The sequence below is a fragment of the Acartia tonsa genome, chromosome 6 (genome assembly GCF_053477335.1).
Source record: "Acartia tonsa isolate MP-2025a chromosome 6, ASM5347733v1, whole genome shotgun sequence".
Classification (NCBI taxonomy): domain Eukaryota; kingdom Metazoa; phylum Arthropoda; class Copepoda; order Calanoida; family Acartiidae; genus Acartia; species Acartia tonsa.
In genome coordinates this window covers 17,175,325-17,195,305 of record NC_137265.1, presented here as the reverse complement: position 1 = coordinate 17,195,305, position 19,981 = coordinate 17,175,325, and the positions used below count along the sequence as shown (strand labels likewise).

Sequence of the window (19,981 nt, the reverse complement as noted above, 5' to 3'; positions counted from 1 at the left end):
CCCAAACCGATTCATATCCGCTGAATTAACACCGGTTTCAGCAACTGTGAATAACCATATATAGCATCGTATTACAGATAATTTTCCAGAACTATTAAAACAAAAATCATGAAATTAATAATATTTACGTCCTCTCGGAGCTTATAAAAATGGCTTAATGATTTTAGATTTTTATGATTTTTGTACTTTAATATTCGCGGAAAGCTGTCTATAGTACGAAGCGACTAATAACTATTCCTATATTCATATTAGAGATAACCATAAAAAATTTTTTTTTTTAGATTGAATAAAGTGTAGAATGATTTTCTTACTGAAAAAAATAAAGTTACAAAACATAGAAGTTGAAAAAAACTCCCCGAAAAATGAGAACTTGGGTGCATTGGTCAACAATTTGTATAATATGATTACAGACGCACATACAGACATCATATTTGTATAATGATAGAACATGCAAAAGTTACTAATTTCATTATCTTATTATAATGTAAATGTTCATATTGATTTATATTTTGTATTAATCAAAAACATACTTTAACAATTGGTATCATCATACATACATAGTACGTTCATCAAAAACGGAATTTACTGTTTTCTACGTTATCGCTTGATTTTGTCTTTCATGCAGTTTATTTTTGGGATGATATAATGTTTATAATCTGAAAGAATAGTTATTTATCGCATTTAATCATATATACTTTAAAAATGCAAAATTATAAGACCTAATCAGTTTTGTTAGATCCGGGGGGCCGAAGTCCCGGGCTAACAAAACTGTTATTAATTTTAAGATTTTAATTTTAATTTTACGTAATTTAATTTGCTTTAGTTACAATATCTTTGGTGATTTGCGCCTGGCGAGCATAGAACCCCTTCCCCTCCTATTTTTGAAGAAATTGAAAAAGAGGTTGATCATTGCCTAAACCCTCTGGGCTACCATGAACATAACCCAATATTAGCAAACCTAACATTAGCAAACCTGGTAAAAAAACGAACACATAAATAACCCTCCCCATTTTTTATTTTTAATTGCTTTTAAAATATAGGGGGGGGGGGTCTGTTCTTGATTAGTCTCATTGAAAGAAACCACTATATCTATATATAAACAAAGTACATTTAAGTAAAGTTATCATATATTTAAGTACTACATATCTGTATTTGTAGTATATGTATCTACTCAACTGAAAAATTATCGTTGGCAGTTATTCAAACTATGAGTGGCTCCAGATTTTTACTTAAAGGTTGCTCATTTATGGCAATACCTGTAAAAACAAAAAATCGGAATTTTACTATGAAAAGATACAAATTGTTATTTATAATATAAAGTAGATCGATGTCTGTCTGTCTGTCAATTTGTTTGTTTATTTATTTGTTTTTCTGTACCAAAGGATCTCGCTAACCGCTGAACAGATCGGGTTCTCCTTAACATGGAACAGGGTAGCTTCTCATAGGTCCCGGGAAGGTTTATAACTATTTGGGGGAAAAAAATATTTACTTTAAAAAAAATTTAAATTGAAAAAATGGGTTTTTGGATTCAACTCTCCGCTCTCCTAGAGGCCTCTAGGGGCGAAGCTGCTAGTCGTATAATATAAAAGTAATAATGTATTTTTTATGGTTGGAATTAGTTGTACTTTTAAAGAAAGTTTATATATTCTTGGGGTTGTTTTTAGGCTAAATTCCTTTAATTTCCTAGAAGTTAGTTCCGAAGCAACTAGTGTATATACAAAGCAGCACAATGTCTGTACGTCAAAATCACAAGAAATCAACAATTGCATGTTCAAATTTCAGGTAAGCTTTATACTAGCTAATTTAATCAAATTATTTTTTTAAAGAAAAAGAACAGTGCTAAAATATCTATTAACTATCTTGATACAGCAATTTTATAACTGCATTGTATTATAGACAGTTTTCTGCTGATATAAAATGATTTTTCAGTGTGGCTGAGAAACGGTTCTATTCCAGCGAATATTAATCATACTTGAAACAGTATTTCCTTATAAGTGACAAGAAATATTTGAAAACAGTTTTTTATTGTTAATTTCCTAACCTTTAGTATGTCATAATTGATAAGTACTATATGAGTACTCTAGTAAATACTGAAAAAAGGAATATGTTATCATCAATTAGAACAATCAAGAATCACGATTAATCTATATAATATTCTAAGAATAGTTATTTATAGCATCAGCTTTCTTAATGTAATATAAAAATGTACAATTATAAGATTAAAACCAGTTTTACTGCAACGAGATGCCAAATGTACTGGCTAAAAAAACTGGTTTTAAACTCATGATTTTTTATTTGATATTCGTAGAAAACTGGATACAATACGGTACTATACATGCTTTTTCAGTACGGCTGCAAACCGGTTCTAATCCAACGAGTATTAATCGGTTTCGAAGCGATGCTGTCATCCAACTGTTTTGCGAGGAAAAATAATCCTTATTGGAACAAAATGATGTGTCTGTGTGTTATCGTACAATTTTATACTATGATTTTGTAACTACACATATGAATGAAACCAACCCAGCCAATTACGCATAGAATAATTTTATTTATAAACTTATATGACATAAAAAATATATATTTCTAGTTCTGGGAGGGGGGTGTTGGGGGGGGGGGGGGGGTATCAAAGCAACAAATTAGAGGAAGCAGGAGCTATATGCTAATGGAGAAGATCCTGTTCCGATTTTGAAATCAGATAATATCGTCGGAAATATAAACAAAGCCGAGTCCCTACATAAGAACAAAAAAAGTAGTTTGCTTGCAGACAAAAAGAGTCTCCACCACGTGGAGCAGGTATTTGTAATGATTATAATCTATACTTATACATTTATCGGACCACCATACTGACCCTTTTCCTATGTAATGATATCCTTTTGTAACCTTTACTTAACCTAACCTAAAATAAGCATAAAGAATACGTTATTTTCTTTACAAAGTTTAATTATGGTCCAGATGCTAAATGAGGGAAAGAACCGATAATTTTTTTATGATAATACAAGATGAATGATTTAGAATAATACGGCTGGTTAACAAACAATGAAAGCTATAAGCAAATTCTTTGCTGTAAAGAGTTGGGGTAGGGGTAAGCTATCTAAAATTAATGTTATGATAACCACTAGAGGATGGGATATGACTTCAGAACTTATATTGATTTACAGACAACCCACCTTGATTGTACGATCTTTTTCTGAAAGTTCAATGGCAATGAGTAGCGCCTGTTTTGCACCAAGGCATAGTTCCTACTCTAAATAGTAATGTCGCGGAATATAGAGGCAAGAGGAACCATTTTTCTCGTATTTATTCGAATCCGGTGGATAGGAACCGGTTCTCATCCATACGAAAAAACTATGTCTATCATCGTATTATAAACCGCTTTCTACGAATATAGAAACGTACAATCATAAGATTAAAACCAGTTTTTTTAGCCCGTTCCTTCGGCAGCTCGGGGCTAAAAAAACTTGTTTTAATCTAATAATTGTACACCCAATATCCGCGGAAAGCGGTTTATAATACGATGAAAGAAATAACTATTAACGTATATAGTTATGACGCGGCACTGTGTTCCAGAAAAGCAAAAAAATGACAAAAAATCATAGCGAGTGTATATTTTAAAATTTTGACGAAATTTTATTTAAGTAGCAATAAGTATCCATATATCTTTCAATGTAATGACGAAATTTTGAATATCTCCATCCTGGTTGGCACAGGATGCCAGCAGACCTGGCCGGGTCATACAGGTAAAGAGCAAACATATTTTGTTTGCCTTAAACTAAGCATTTTAAGTTACCAAATACTAAAATATCCTATACTAGTACATACCAATATGAAATTTAAGTGTTTAAGTCAATTTCAGGGTCCAGGCATGATCCTGCAGGTCGTGATCCCTCAGAAATCTTAAAACAGCTCTTGAGACCGCAATTTTTTACCTATAGACTTCAAATTTTAAACATAAGCTTTTCTAACAAGTATGTATGACCTACTGAAACTATATGAAAATCTGCCGCCGTTTTACCGCCGATCGCCGCCGCCGAAATTTATTTTTTGAGATTTCCAATCTCAAGTTTACATACAGATGAGCCTATTTCTTATTTATTTTCTGTGTGTAAATGTACGGAGGGAGGGGACAATGGGCTGTTTATTATAATAGTCCCCAAATTCACAAAATAGCATTTTCTTATTTGTAGGCATAACAATTTGTGTGACTTTTATTGAATTTTGATTGGTTGGTTTATTAGTTGAGTGTCCAAACGTTTCAATCACTAATTGTAATTTAAAGAAGGGCCAATTTTGTGTATTAGTATTGGAAATGTACATTAATTTCTCGGCCATTGTATAATCCCTATAAATCTCTGATATAAGACTTTCATTTTATTTTCAATTTACTTGAAAGGAAGCATTTTCTATCTTAAACAATACAAATTCGGTGACTACTAAAATGGTGGGTCCACGTATTACGTGCATGACAGATATCTTGAGTTTTTTCCGTCTTAATTTCTTACGACTTTTTATACAGTTTTGTATTGTGGGAGGCGTTGTTAGACAAATTAGTTGGGGGGGAAAGTACCAATTCAACGGTGGGCGTTCATTTCCGCATGCTATCACTTCAGCATATTGTTTCATCAATACACAAAAGCAAATTAAATTAGAAGGGGTATACAGTAGTGGGTATAATGGATCTAAAGGGATAAAGATAATAAGACAATGGCCGATAAATTAATATATACCCCAATGATGATACTTAGAATAACCCCTTCAGTAGATTAAAATTTGTGGTTGAAAAGTGTGAACAATCAACCTAATGAAGCAACCAATTTAAATTGACCCAATCCCCAAAATTGTTAAGCCAACTAATGAAAAAACGTTATTTTAAAACTTTGGGTACTATTGTCATTGCCCACTCTTTCTCTGCTGTACAAAGTTTGTACGGTGTTAACAAGGACAAAAGGGATGTAAAGTAGAAAATATTTTTTTCGTGAAATAAAAGAAATTATTTTTTTTTTCATTAAATAAAAGATATATAAATATATTTTGTATCTTGTTTATAAAAATATTTTAGATTCTAAATAAATTTAGCTGAGTAATTTACCACATCATATTATAGACATCTTTCCGTGGATAATAAGTGAAAACAAGGTTCCGAATGCCTTAACTATAAAAACTAGTGCTAATCTTATAATATTTACTTTAATACTCATGTAAAATTTCTGTAATATTAGAAGTAATAGAGTAGCCTCGCTACTAGAAAACGATTTATCTTTGTACTTAATACCCTTTCTTTAAGAGAAATAATTCTTCAATTTATACATGGGAACGTTTTATGGGGGCGTTCAAAAAAGTGGTGGTTTATGCACCACCAATAATTAAAATTTAAACAAAAATAAAAATCTGTATTTTAATGTATTTTATATACGTAAATATATTCTATTCCTTAGTATCTTTTATTTGAATGCTTACAAGCGACTTCAGATAAAGTATCAATTAATTTGCATGCGTCGCATGTGTTTTAATGTGTTCGTATGAAAGTAAATTATGTTTGCATGAATAAATGGAGTTGAAATATGGATCTTGAAATTGTTGGCGAAGTTTATCTATAATTTGAAATGTCTGTCAGCTTGTCTATGTAACATTTTTTCTGCTTTTATTTTTAATTTTTTTGTATTTTCCTCATGGCTTTTCAAACAGAATGACTGATTAACAGGTAGAAAAACAAAGTGAGTTACAGAGTAGATTTGCTTTAAAAATGTGTTTATCTGCCAACATTTTTATTTTGTTAGTGAGTGAATAAATATTAGTTTTTTAAAAGCAAAGCTTTTCTATAATTAGGGTCTGTCCGTCTGTATGTGAGTTTATTATTATGGGACAGTTAGCTATCCTGGTTAAAACTATGCCCCGCCCCATAACTCAAACAAGGCCAAGAATTATTCCCTACTCCTCCTATTTAAAAAAACCAATGTTTTAATCTTTTTTTTAAAACTTTTTCAGTCGTCATACCTAAGATTCAAAATAATTTGTGACATTGTTCTATATAAATGTATGTTTAATATCTTTGATCATATTTGCTGTTATCTAATATGTCTCATACCTATATTTTTTAAGACAAAATGAATTGAAAATGAATGCTAAAATCGAAATATATCTTCATGTCTTAGAATAGTGTATTTTTTAAAAAATAGGTTGAAAAACATACTAACTTTAAAATAGGTTAATTTATATGAAATATAGGTGTTCAAGTCAATTTCAGGCTCCAGGTATGATCCTGCAGGTCCTGATCCTCGAGGTCTCCAGAAATCTTTAAAACCCTCCTGTGACCGCAATTTTTGACATAGAGCCTTCAAATTTTAAACTTACGCTTTTCTTCTACGTCTACATAATGTATTAAAATTTTATGAAGATCTGCCGCCGTTCTCCCGCTGACCGCCAACTGCGGCGGCTGGCAGGTGCCAAGTACAGCTGCGGCCGACGAAATTTATGTTTTGAGATTTCTAATATAAATTTTACATAAATATAAACATTTTCTGAAAAAAATTATTTTTCTTGTTTCAAAGATAAAAAAAATTACAGCCTTTTGAAATTTTTAAGTAGAAAAGGACTTAAAAACAAAGGTTGTTAAATAAAATGGAGAAGAAAGCGAAAGTTGACTTAGGCTCAGTTTTAGTCGGAAATTCATTATCAAACAGGGGACATGCACTGAGATAATAGGGGGGGGGGGGGGGTTGAGCCCTACCTCCAAATGTGCGGCAAGGGGCCTCACTATTAAGGGTTAATGTCTAGTATACTTATTGTTTTGTATTAGATATATTACTTAAGGGGGGGGGGGGGGCGGATCTGACACTTTTGCGTAAACTTGGAGTATAGGCTTTGTCTTAGGAGTGAGAGGTTAGGTTATTTGGGGGAAAAGTTTAGTTTTGGGTGTATTTTCCTAATATTTTATTAAATTTTTTTATATGTCTCCAGGTTCAGGTGCTGCAGGCTGGAAGGTCACTTCTGGAAAGGTATAAATGAAAAAAAATAGTTTGAAGAGTTAGAGATCAACTTATTCAACCAAATATGCATCTTTTGGGATGTTATGAGCGTATATAAAGAAAAAATAAAAATCAGCCTCCACGTTCAGGTCCTGCAGATCTCCAGGTGAATTCTGGACAAGTAAAAGCTGAAAATTTTTAATTTTATAGTTAGAACAAAAAAAACTGAAAATTTTTAATTTTATAGTTAGAACAAAACTTATTTTACAAAAGTTTCTACTTTATTAATGGTATGAACTAATTTGAAGAAAAATTTGAAATCAGGATCCAGGTTCAGGTTCTGCAGGCCTCCAGATAAATTCTAGACAGGTAAAAACTGAAAATTTTTACTTTTGAAGTTAGAACAAAACTTATTTAGTAAAAGTTGCTACTTTATGGATAGTATTAACATTTTTGAGGAAAAATTTGAAATCGGGATCCAGGTTCAGGTACTGCAGGCCTCCAGGTGGATCCTGGACAGGTAAAATCTAAAAATTTTCACTTTTAAATTTAGGGCATAACTTATTTAACAAAAGTTGCTACTTTACGGATAGTATTACCTCATTTGAAGAAAAATTTCAAATTGGGCTCCAGGTTCAGGTACTGCAGGCCTTCAGGTGTATCCTGGACAGGTAGAAATAAAAATTTTCACTTTTAAAGTTAGGGCATAACTTATTTTGAACCTGGAGCCCAATTTCAAAATTTTCTTCAAATTAGTTAATACTATCCATAAAGTATCAACTTTTGTTAAAGAAGTTATGCTTTAACTTTAAAAGTGAAAATTTTTATTTCTACCTGTCCAGGATCCACCTGGAGGCCTGCAGGACCTGAATCTAGAGGCTGATTTTTATTTTTTCTTCATATATGCTCATAAAATCCAAAAATATGCATATTTAGTTTAATAAGTTTATCTCTAACTCTTCAAACTAATTTTTTTTTCATTTATACCTGTCCAGAAGTGACCTTCCAGCCTGCAGCACCTTAACCTGGAGACCTATCAAAAAATTTTTAAATACAGTGTGTTTTTTTATGAGAACTTTTTTGAAAGCAATTTTACCCCACTTATAGTTATCAGAATTTAATGATTAATGGCTTATTTTCTTCGCTTTTTAAGGGAAATTATGAAACAACCAAAAAATGTTGAAAAAGTACAGAGCTGGATCTTTAAATCGTTTTTATAGTGCGCTGAATTGGGGCGATTCAGAGGTGAACTGTAGCTGCGCTGGTGGTTAGCCACAGCTCGCCTATAAAACAGGGATTTTTAAAAGATTTTCGGCGCGGTGTTGCTAGATCGCTGGCGACACTCAATAACATATCCATACGTGCCGGTACAATTTTATAACTTAAAATGGGTCAGTACGGTGTTTTATATAAAAAAATATATAATTTATTTTTAAAATAACTATAAAAATGTTTTCACTATAGTTTTGCAATAAAATATTAAACTAATTTTAAAAAAATATTTATTTATTAAATATGAATCATCCAGATTTAGCGCGGCAATGCCACTCGTTGAGTGGCATTGCTGCGCCGGTTCGGCGCAACTGACCGCGCTGAATCGCCCATGCCATTTCTATTTAAAGATTGGTATTTAATAATTTGATGGCGCGCTGAATGAATCGCCCCGGTTTAAATCACCTATAAACAATTTAAAGATCCAGCTCAGTAAAGTTGAAAATTAAAAACTTAGGTGTCAACATCTAAAAATGGTTTTAGAGCATTTTTCTTATGTTCAAATATTCTACCTTTTGCAAGAATGGCTGCAAAACGCTTCAAAGTTGAGATATAGAGCTATAAATTTATACAGATACTATTAGGGACATGTACTAGAATAGGTCAAAGTTAGAAGGCCATATCTCAATCAGGGAGAAAGTACTGGCCCCCCAAAGTCGACTACTGAAAATACAATTTTTTTCTTGCAAAGGGTAGAAGATTTGAGCATAAGAAAAATGCGCTAAAACCATTTTTAGAAGTGGTCACCTAAGTTTTTAATTTTCAACTTTACTGTACTTTTTCAACAAAAACTGTAATTTTTTTTGGTTGTTTCATAATTTCCCTTAAAAAACGAAGAAAATAAGCCATTAATCATTAAATTCTGATAACTATAAGTGGAGTAAATTGGCTTTCAAAAAAGTTCTCATAAAAAAAACACACTGTATGAGGAAAATACACCCCAAAACTAAACTTTTTTCCCAAAAAACCTATCCTCTCACTCTGAAGACAAGGCCTATACTCCATGGTTACGCAAAAGTTTCAGATCGCCCCCCCCCCCCACATATCAATCAAACAACAAACCCTTTGAATTCATGAACTTTTTTTTTGAAAGGCTCTTGTGACCGCAATTTTTGACTTACAGACTTCAAATTTTAAACCTAAGCTGTTCTAACATGTATACATGACATATTTAAATTTCATAAAAATCCAACGCTGTTTTCTTGCCGACTTCTGTCTGCAGCGTCCGGAAACTGCCAAGTACTGCTGCCGCCGCCGAAATTTATATTCAAGATTTCTAATATTATATATACATAAAGGTAAACACTTTCTGAAAAAATCTTCTTCTAGCTTTAAGAGTACAGAAATTACAGCCTTTTGAAATTTCTAAGTAAAAAAGGACCTAAAAACAAGGTTGTTCAATAAAAAAGTAAAAATTACTTTGATCCACTTATTGTCGGAAATTCAATATTAAACAGGGGACATGCACATTAGAAACAGAGATAACAGAGTGAACGTTCAATATCGCCCCCCCCCTCCTCTCCTACCCTCGACCTATTAAGGTCAATAAAGGGGACCAACCGTTAAAGGTTAAACATAAAATTCGCTACTAAAAATAAACTGTAAAGTCATCTTAGAATTGATTAAAATTTTTATTTAGTTTCCTGCGAAGAAATCTGCGATACCGTCGCTAATTTTTAAAATTATAATCTATGCTATAAAAATTGAATTCTTTAATAATTTGTATTAAATTTAAATATGGAATGTAAATATAAGTAGAAATTATTTGTTTCTATCAATGCGTTGCAAAATTTTAAGTTCGCCAAATTTGAGATATGTCAGAGAGCCAGACCCACCATTTTAGGGGTCACCACAAATTCTACTTGTCTTTTTGAAAGCACCTTTGGAAAAAGGTTGCTTAATATAAGTGTGAAGGGAGTAAATAATGCTAATTAAATAAGAATATATATTTGAACTAGGAAACCACATAGATTTTTTTAAACTTCTAGCTTTAATGGGTTTAGATGTGGATATAAGTTGGGCATTACCCCCCCCCCCCCCCAATAAAAAGGTAAAATAGTTCAAATAAGAGCCTAGACATTTAGGGATAATCTTTATTTAAAACTTTTCTTTACTTTTAGTTTAATTGATTATGTGTTGGAAATAAGTAAAAAAATAAATCACTTTTATATCTTAAAAAATTGTTATTTTTGTATAGACCCAGTATTTTTAGGGCTTAAAAAAACAAACTTCGCATACCTTCGCATACACAGGGTAAAGTTCTCTGATATTGTACATACATCTAATATCACCATGTAAGAGGATTTGCTTGGACTCTTATGGTCTTAAAAGATCTGGAACCAAACGTAAAATTTTCATTAGAAGAAAATTGTCTATTTTACAGAAATCGAGTATGCTAAGAAAACCATCTACAATTACAACAAAAAATGGAGATTTGACTTCTTTTAAAGGCTAAACGTATAAATTATTACATACTGATTCCAAAAATATATAATACTTAAAAATAGCTTTAAAATTAAGGGGTCCACATTGATTTGAAATGTAGTTTAGTTAACCTTAAAAATAGTTGTTTACAATGATGAAAAGGAACTTAATTCCATACCTCTGGTATAATTACACGTAAAATTCTTGTTTTTCATAGTAAAGAGCTAATTCTTTCGGCTTTATTTCCCAAAACTTGTGTATATTACTAAACAATTGTTTAAAAGTGTATTTTCCAAATTGTAAAAAACGATTTTTTGTCACTCGTGGAACATAGTGCGCGGTGTTGACGACTAGCACTACTTGATGTGTTACAGACACGTTTTTTTTGCAGTATGGCTTCGAAACGAATATCTGCTGATTAGAACCAGTTCTCAGCAATACAAAAAATCATACAATAGTCACAGGATATAAAAATAGAAAACATAAAATTAATTCCAGTTTTGTTAGCACGGGCCTAAGGCCCCTCGGGCCTAAAATCTTATAAATTTTACTTTTACTATTCACGGAAAGCTGTCTGTAATACAATGCGACAAATAACTGTTATCAACTTTACAATTTATCTATCCCTTCATGCCTATTAAGACTAATATACCTGTCTTGAGAGAGTGAATAGGAGAAAGAATTTATATATCCATTTATCTACCCCTTATCCCTGTGAAGACTAATATACCTGTCTGGAGAGAGTGAATAGGAGAAAGAATTTATATATCCATATATCTATCTATTTATCCCTGTGAAGACTAATATACCTGTCTGGAGAGAGTGAATAGGAGAAAGAATTTATATATCCATTTATCTATCCCTTTATACCTGTGAAGACTAATATACCTGTCTGGAGAGAGTGAATAGGATAAAAGAATTTAAATATCAATTTATCTATCCCTTTATACCTGTCTCGAGAGAGTGAATAGGAGCAAGTATTTATATATCCATTTATATATCCCTTTATCCCTGTGAAGACTAATATACCTGTCTGGAGAGAGTGAATAGGAGAAAGAATTTGTATATCCATTTATCTATCCCTTTACCCCTGTGAAGACTAATCTACCTGTCTGGAGAGAGTGAATAGGAGAAAGAATTTATATATCCATTTATCTATCCCTTTATACCTGTGAAGACTAATATACCTGTCTGGAGAGAGTGAATAGGAGAAAGAATTTATATATCCATTTATCTATCCCTTTATACCTGTGAAGACTAATATACCTGTCTGGTGAGAGTGAATAGGAGAAAGAATTTAAATATCCATTTATCTATCCCTTTATCCCTGTGAAGACTAATATACCTGTCTGGAGAGAGTGAATAGGAGAAAGAATTCAGAGTTTTCTGAAAATAAAAACAAAGTATTAATTATCGGAGCAAAGGAAGTCGTTGGGAAGTCGTTAGGAAGTCAATAGAGGAATCTCAGGGAATGAGCCTTTGTTTAAACATATTGTCTTAAAGGAATAATCTGTGAGTTGTTCTTCTTAGAAAAAGAGAAATAAGTAAACAAACATAGTTATCAGGGAGGGAGGAGACATTGGGGGGTTTATTGCACTATTTCCCAAAGTTTTCTTATTCGTTGGCTCAACAACTTTGGGGACTTTTTATTAAATTTGATTGGTTGGTTCATTTAGTAGGTATCCAAACCATTCAACCACTATTGTTATCTACAGAAAGAGGAATTTTGTATATATATATATTGCTTATTACAGACTTATAGAGTAACCAAAATATTGACATATTCTGAACTGCTATTTCATTGGAAGCGCGGCAATAAGATGACCGTACATCCATGAACGACACTTGCTTAATATGTTTCAATGATCTTTAAACATATGATGAATTGTTTCAAAAGTGTTGAGCATACCTTATTTATCCTTATTTTAATAATACTTCAAATATGCAGTTTTATTTCTTTGTTACTTGCTTATCTTTGTTTATTACTATTAATTTTTATAAAACAAGGATGACAACAAACGGACATTAACACTTGTATAATGTCAGAACTGAATAATCAGAATGCGAATGTATAAGAGTCAAAGCAAAATTGTAAGTAAATTTGTTGAAAAACTGCTTGATACAGGATAATGATTATGGACATACTTACATTTTTAGGACTTGATTATAGAGTTGCTTCGCTTATAATATTGTACTTTGTTGTCCCAGGAATCAGTATACCAAAAATCAGACCAATCGAATAATTAGGTCACATACAAATTTGTTGTTAAAATGTTTTAAAAAATCAACATTTTTAAAATGGACGTAAGGACATTCTATTAACGATTATAGAGTTGCTACGCTTTCTAACTCGTACGTAACTATTACAGGAATCACCATGCAAAATTTGAAATCGATAGGATAATTATAACATGCCTAAATTAAAGAAAAAAGCTATTTAAAAAAGTAAAAAAATCAACATGTTTAAAATGGACGTACGGACATTTTGGTAATGATTATAGAGTTGCTACGCTTTCTAAATCGTACCTAACTACTAAAGGAATCATCATGCAAAATTTGAAATCGATAGGACAATTCTAACATGTCTAAATTAACGAAAAAGCTATCCGTTACGGACGTACGGACGGACGGACGGACCGACCCTAATTATAGAAAAGCTTCGCTTTTAAAAACTAGAGTTGGCTCGATATAATTATCTCCCTATTGGCTAGTTTTCTATATGCATATCTATTTCTCAATAAATCTATTTTCCTCACCCGGCATTACTATCTAAAAGAAAGTAAATATTTAATAATTTAAATGATTTTTAAAAGATTTTTTAAAATTATATTTTTTTCTTTACATTACCATCACCAAAGGGTTAATGATGATGATTACAATTTTAGTTTAATATTTGAACACACAAAATGTCGCCACAATCGAATTCTTTTAAAACATAGTTTTCTTAAATTTATCATATTATAAATTTAAATTTTCTTTTTTATGATTAGAAATTAAATACATCAATATAAGGTAAATAGCAACATGAAATGAAAAAAATGAATTACTTTTAATAAAGTAAAATAATGGGTCTTATCGTTCTGGGCAATGAGAGTTTATTATGGATTATTGGAGCACTATGAGTTTTAATCATATATTCCTTGGAAAACTTGAGCTCGTTTATAGACATTTATTTCCTATATAGATCTGACATGGATCTTGAAGCAATTAAGCAGGCCGTTTTGTACATGTTAAAAATTGGAAGATTTCATTAAATAAAAGTAATCGCAAATATACTTAGTAAATAATATGAAATAGTGGAGTGTCCTATTAATGATATATTATTCTTTTTACTCAACCCATTCAGTGTTATAAAGCTATTTAAGATTAACAATTACCCTATAATTAATATTAGTCTTTCCTATTGTTTCATTGGCAAGTGTAAATAAGAAGGGATCTAAAAATATAAGACAATGGCCGATGAATTTAAGATTAACAATTACCCTATAATTAATATTAGTCTTTCCTATTGTTTCATTGGCAAGTGTAAATAAGCAGTGATCTAAAAGGATAAAACAATGGCCGATAAATTGATGTACATCATTAATGGTGATAAACTTTTGTAGATTACAATTAGTGATTGAAGCGTTAGGCCACTTAACTTAATGAACCCAACCTATAAAATTTAATAAAAGTCCCCAAAGTTGTTAAGCCAACAAATTATTCTGGGGACTAGTATAATAAACAGCCCAATGTCCCATTCTTGCAGATATTATGAATAAATCACAAAATATGACCTTTTTTTGTCTGAATGTACGTTTGTTTAATTTAGATTCGTAAAAATGTATAACTCAAAGAAAACTATGCTTTATAGAAAACACTATAGAATCAAATAAATGAAGAAAAATACTTACAAAAATATTAGCAGAGACGAGAGATTTAGTTTGTTTTGTGTGAGTATTTATGATAACAAGACCCAGAGAATCTGCAGATATGAAAGCCAGGTCTTCAGCTGAAATAAGAAAAACATTAGTCAATTGAAAAAAGGTATCTAAAGGGATTAGACAACGGCCTATAAAATGATGCACATCTCCAATCATACACAAAATTACCCATTCTGTAAATTACAATTTGTGGTTGAAACGTTTGGACACTCAACTGAATGGATTAACCAATCAAAATTCAACAAAAGTCCCCAAAGATATTAAGGCAACAAATAAGAAAACGTTATAAAACTTTGGTGACTAGTGTAATAAAGTCTCTGGATTACACTATAGTTCATTTTGTCTGTTTGTTTTTCAGTCTGGATGTCCGTAACGCTATGGGGATATGTGATTTTCTTTGCAGCTTTCTAAATTAAACAGCTGAATTTTTATGTAATGATTTGTCCGTCAGTCTGTCGATCAATGATACATTTACATTGAAAAGGTGATATTTTATTTACTAAGTTTCCAGAGATAGACGTCTGCTTTTTTTATAACAATTTTGCTGATCAATGAGCATCTACCTTAAAGCCCTACTTGTACGTCGGTTTTTCTTTAATGCTCTAGAGATAATTCATAAAAATTGGGTATTATTAAAGACTGAAAGCGAAATTTTGTAGTAAAGATTCTACTAACCAATAAACTTCTACTAAATAACTTACCTTGTACGTCTGTCTGTCTATTTATTTTAGAATTAGTTAATCGTTTTAAATTTATAAGCTTTACTACTTTTGAATGTTGTCATCTAGCTTTACATTACATGTCTTTCTTTACTTTTTTGTCCTTTAAGATTTAAGGCTTTGAAAAATTTTTAATCAAGTTTTTACATGAATAGTTTTGCTATCAATTAAAACTTATCAATTTTTACAATACCCAGCTTTATACAACTTTTAAATACTTCTTTTCACATAAAAACAAGGATGACAACATCCATAAAAACGAAGCTCTGAAACGGTATGACAAACAAACATTAACACTTGTAGAGTATGAACAGTAATTTCTACGTTTGATATCGATAAGAAAATTCTAACATGTCTATTTTAACGCAAAGAGCTAACCATTACGGACGGATGGACTTACGGACTGACCTTAACTAAAGAAAAGCTTCACTTAAAAAAAAACCTTTTTAGGATTTGGAAATAAATCACAGGTGAATGAAATATATTTTAGAATTTTAAAAGTTTCCAGCCATTTCAGTGAGCAATTTATTTTAATCTTTTCTTTAAATATAACTTGTTAAACTTTAGTGTTGTTATTATACCAACATAAGACTTTAATAGGCAGCTTTCGACTGAAATTAAAATGTATAGTAAAACTAAAACCAGTGTTATTAGCTCGGGAGGCCAAAGGCCTGGGCTAACAATTTAATATTTTATTTTAATATCTTTGAAAATTCGTCTGTAATACATGATTATAGGTATAGCTGAGAACCGGTTCTAATCCAGCAGATATCAATAGGTTTCAATGTCATACTGGAAACATAATGCTATCAGGTTTATTAATGTCGTTATGGATGCTTTTTCTAATTGTGTCAAGCCAGGAATATTAAAATAAATTGAAAATAAGGAGGAGGGGTAAATTTTTCCAAATCCCAACCCTGCGGGGTTAACAAGCATCCATATAACCGGCCCTAACCAGACCTAAAGTAATAAACAAGCAAATACAAAATTAACCATCCTTATTTTCAATGGGGGGTTGGGTCATAATCAACAAGGCAATTTGATGGAATACACCAAGTTATGTGTAATGTTGTACATTTAACATAAATAATAGGCAAACTACCACTTTATATGTCCATTAACACATTAGCGATATTTATTCCTTATAAATCATGTAAATTTCACCAAGGATATTAGGACAATGGACGATAATTTCATATACATCCCAAATTATGATACACAAAATAACCCCAGTGCACATAAAATTGTTAATGTAAAAGATTTGACCCTGATGTTTTTTATTATGACGTACTAGTAGTTCCAAAAGATTGAAAACCAGCGAATGATTTTTTAACATTATGATTTAAAGTCAAATGTCTCATCCCTCCCTCAATTTTAAACAATTTTCTAGGAAGGAAATGTTTCAAATGAATAGGATGTTGGCGTTGCTTTCATGCAATATTTTCACTCAATAAAGCAAACTGTTCTTAACTCACTTATCCATAATGTATATAAAAGGTTGACTATAGAATTATCACTTATATTGCCATTGGACAACCGTTAATTTTTGCCCCCTCCCTAACTAACAGCTGCGTCAAGAAGTAGGGAAGAGCAGAAAAATAGCCTAAAACTATCCCAAGACTTAAAACTAAATTGAAATAGCCTAAAACTATCCCCAGAATCTATGTAATTGAAGAACTCAATCGTATGCACAGACAAAAGAAACCTTACTAATTTAATAGGACTGTTTTATGCTAAAAATGGGCTGTTCTAAAATAAACTAAACCTCACCTAATCTAAAATCTTATGTTGAAATTATTAGTTTACTTGTAGTAAACTAACACCAGCAATAACCTCGTAGTTGCGAGGCCTTTGTTTTACATCAGATCCAACAATCAAGAGGAGCCCTTCCCGCCTTTTTCTGTCAAAACCCTTGGGACAACCAACTCTTTGACTGCATGACCGTTGTCAGAAGGCCATCAGCTCCACGAAGATGCGGGTAATTGGTGGTCAACTAACGATTAAGTGTAAATGCCCTAGATTTACTAGACAGGGAAAATATAAATATTAAAGTTTGAAAGTAAGAAAGGTCACAGAATACCACTCGGGTCATGCATTTTTCTCATTTATATTACAATCAATAAACAAAGGGAATTACTAAATGATTTGTGGACAAAATAGATTATATAATATTAATTTAATTATTACATAATGATCAAATTCATGAAAAAATAATTCATACATAAAATCAAGAAACAATACCAAATTCATAATGAATTTGACTTGATAATTTAAAAGTTGTTGCAAATTGTTTCTTCTTTAAATGACATATACTCTCATAAATTGCTTATATAATTATAATAGAATTATCGGTACACCGACAAACGTCCTACCGCGACAAACGTCCTACTACGACAAACGTCCTACGCGACAAACGTCCTAAGCGACAAACGTCCTACTGCAACATCTCTTAAGTAAAACGTCCTAAAAATTTAAAGGTCGAATTTTGTAATGCAAGGATGTATCGGGTTCGAAACCATACCATTTGATAGCCAACACAGACTTTGGAAAAACTGTCGGACAGATTTTTAAAATTTAGCCTATGGTTAAAGTTATTCAAAAAATAAATTTCAGTCAAAGATTATTTTCCTGTGTTAATTATCGCCATATTGAATTTTATATTGATAAGTATTCTTACAATTAGAGGATTTTGTCCTTAAATTTGGAAGATTTTTTTTATTTCATAATTTTTGAAAATTTTTAGGACGTTTTACTAAAGAGATGTCGCAGTAGGACGTTTGTCGCGGTAGGACGTTTGTCGCTTAGGACGTTTGTCGCGTAGGACGTTTGTCGCATTAGGACGTTTGTCGTATTAGGACGTTTGTCGGTGTACCGAATTATCCCATAAGACTTCAAAATTGAGAAGCTGTAATTTTGTCAAAACAAAATGTTGATTAAAATAATACTTAGAATGAAAAGGTACCGCCTAATTTAAAATCATTCCCAATTCAGGCCGAGGACATTCAACTGTAAATTAAACTTCCAAGTATTGTTTATGGTAATTGGGAATGTAAATATAAATGTATACTTATTTGTCTTATGCTGTCTGATTATTATATGATACATATTTCTTATATTATAAAAATAGAAGCTGCAGCCCAAACAAAAGGGGTCTGTCTACAAAGGGCAAGTAAGGGGGCAGATAGGATCCCAAGATTCAAATTCAAAATAAAATAGTTAAAAACCTTCCGGGGGCACTCTCTAAAATGAAGAACTCGATTATTTCAGTAATTTTGAAAAGCTTAATGGTTATAAAAAATCCTTACTATTTTGTGTAATAGGATTGTTTTATCCAATTTCTGCATTATTTTACTTTCCACTGATTTTTGATAGTGTTGCATAGTTGCCTGTTTGTGTATCTGATCGACTATTGGATATAGAATATATGTGAATATTATGACAGGGAAAAATTGTCGTCAATTTAGGTTGCTAACAAGAATATCATTTATTAGTTAGTTTATTTATTCAGAGGGAGGTAAGGAAATGGGGTTAAAGGTGATAGTTGGGATCGTTATTTTAGCCCCCTACAAGTTACACTTTACTAGAGTACATGATAATCTGGTCTAAGATCCATGTAATAATAAATCCATTGTGTATCTGATCAACTATTGGAATGAATTCTATAAAAATTAGGTCGGGCCAAGTTCTCAGTTATTCAGATTATTATTACGCTTTTTCCAAGATTTTACGCACCTCTTTTAAAAGCGAAGCTTTTATATGACTAAAGTCTGTACGTCCGTCCGCACATAATAAAAATGTTAGAATTGATTTATTGATATGAATATTTGCATAATTATTGCTATAACATTTAGTTACGATATTATAGCGGAGCAACTTTACAATGTAATCGTTGCTAGGAATTTCGTTCGTCTATTTAAACAGCACCAGGTTTTTACGCAATTTGGCAACAAATTTATGTACAATTTTATTTATGCTTATAAAACTAATATTCTAACACTCCACAGTTGTTACTGTTTGTTTGTACAACTGTCTCTTCATAAAGATTTACTTTTATGAATGTTGTCATCCTTGTTTTAATAGGTTTGTCTGTTTCTATTGCATGCAACTTATCCTTGTAAAAAAAATTTATTTTTAAAATAAATTTATTTCTTAAAACATCTTTTTTAATGCTACATTTAATTTTTTATTTTGAATCCATAATATCCCTATAATTTTTAGGAAACTTCTTTATGTTTAATATTAATTTTATTTTAAATCAGAAACTATAAAGTTATTTAACCATTTTCAAAATCTTAAGCAACATCCAACTAATTAAGTGTTAGAAATCAATGTACTATAGAAGAATTATTAAGTTATTGAAAATGTAACTAAAATCTAAAATTTGTCCATATATTTGGAATTTGGAAGGCAAACAAGAGAACTAATAGAATTTCCAATGTTTATTTACTAAATGAAATTCAAATCAGTAATTTAAGGATAAAATTATTTACTAGGATCATATGAAATTTCGTCCTATAATATAACATTTAACTGAGACATAATTAAGTTAATTGTAGGGTTGTAGGCTTTTTTAGACTATACTACTATTCAATTTCTCGTATTCATTCGAATCCGGTGGATAGGAACCGGTTCTTATCCATACGAAAAAACTATGTTTAGCATCGTATTATATCCAGCTTAC

The 19,981-nt window shown here is 31.3% G+C and overlaps 1 protein-coding gene across 3 annotated transcripts in view; it reads right to left on the bottom strand.

Annotated features, from left to right (window-relative positions):
• Nucleotides 1-19,981, bottom strand: part of LOC145321994 (inactive dipeptidyl peptidase 10-like) — a 155,630-nt gene that overhangs the window by 58,725 nt on the left and 76,924 nt on the right. For all 3 annotated transcript variants that reach the window (XM_080163716.1, XM_080163717.1, XM_080163718.1), the window contains 2 exons: nucleotides 14,552-14,649; nucleotides 12,004-12,044 (listed from right to left, as the gene is read on the bottom strand). In XM_080163716.1, the coding sequence (XP_080019842.1) occupies nucleotides 12,004-12,044; nucleotides 14,552-14,649 (139 nt within the window). The remainder of the gene's footprint in view (nucleotides 1-12,003; nucleotides 12,045-14,551; nucleotides 14,650-19,981) is intronic.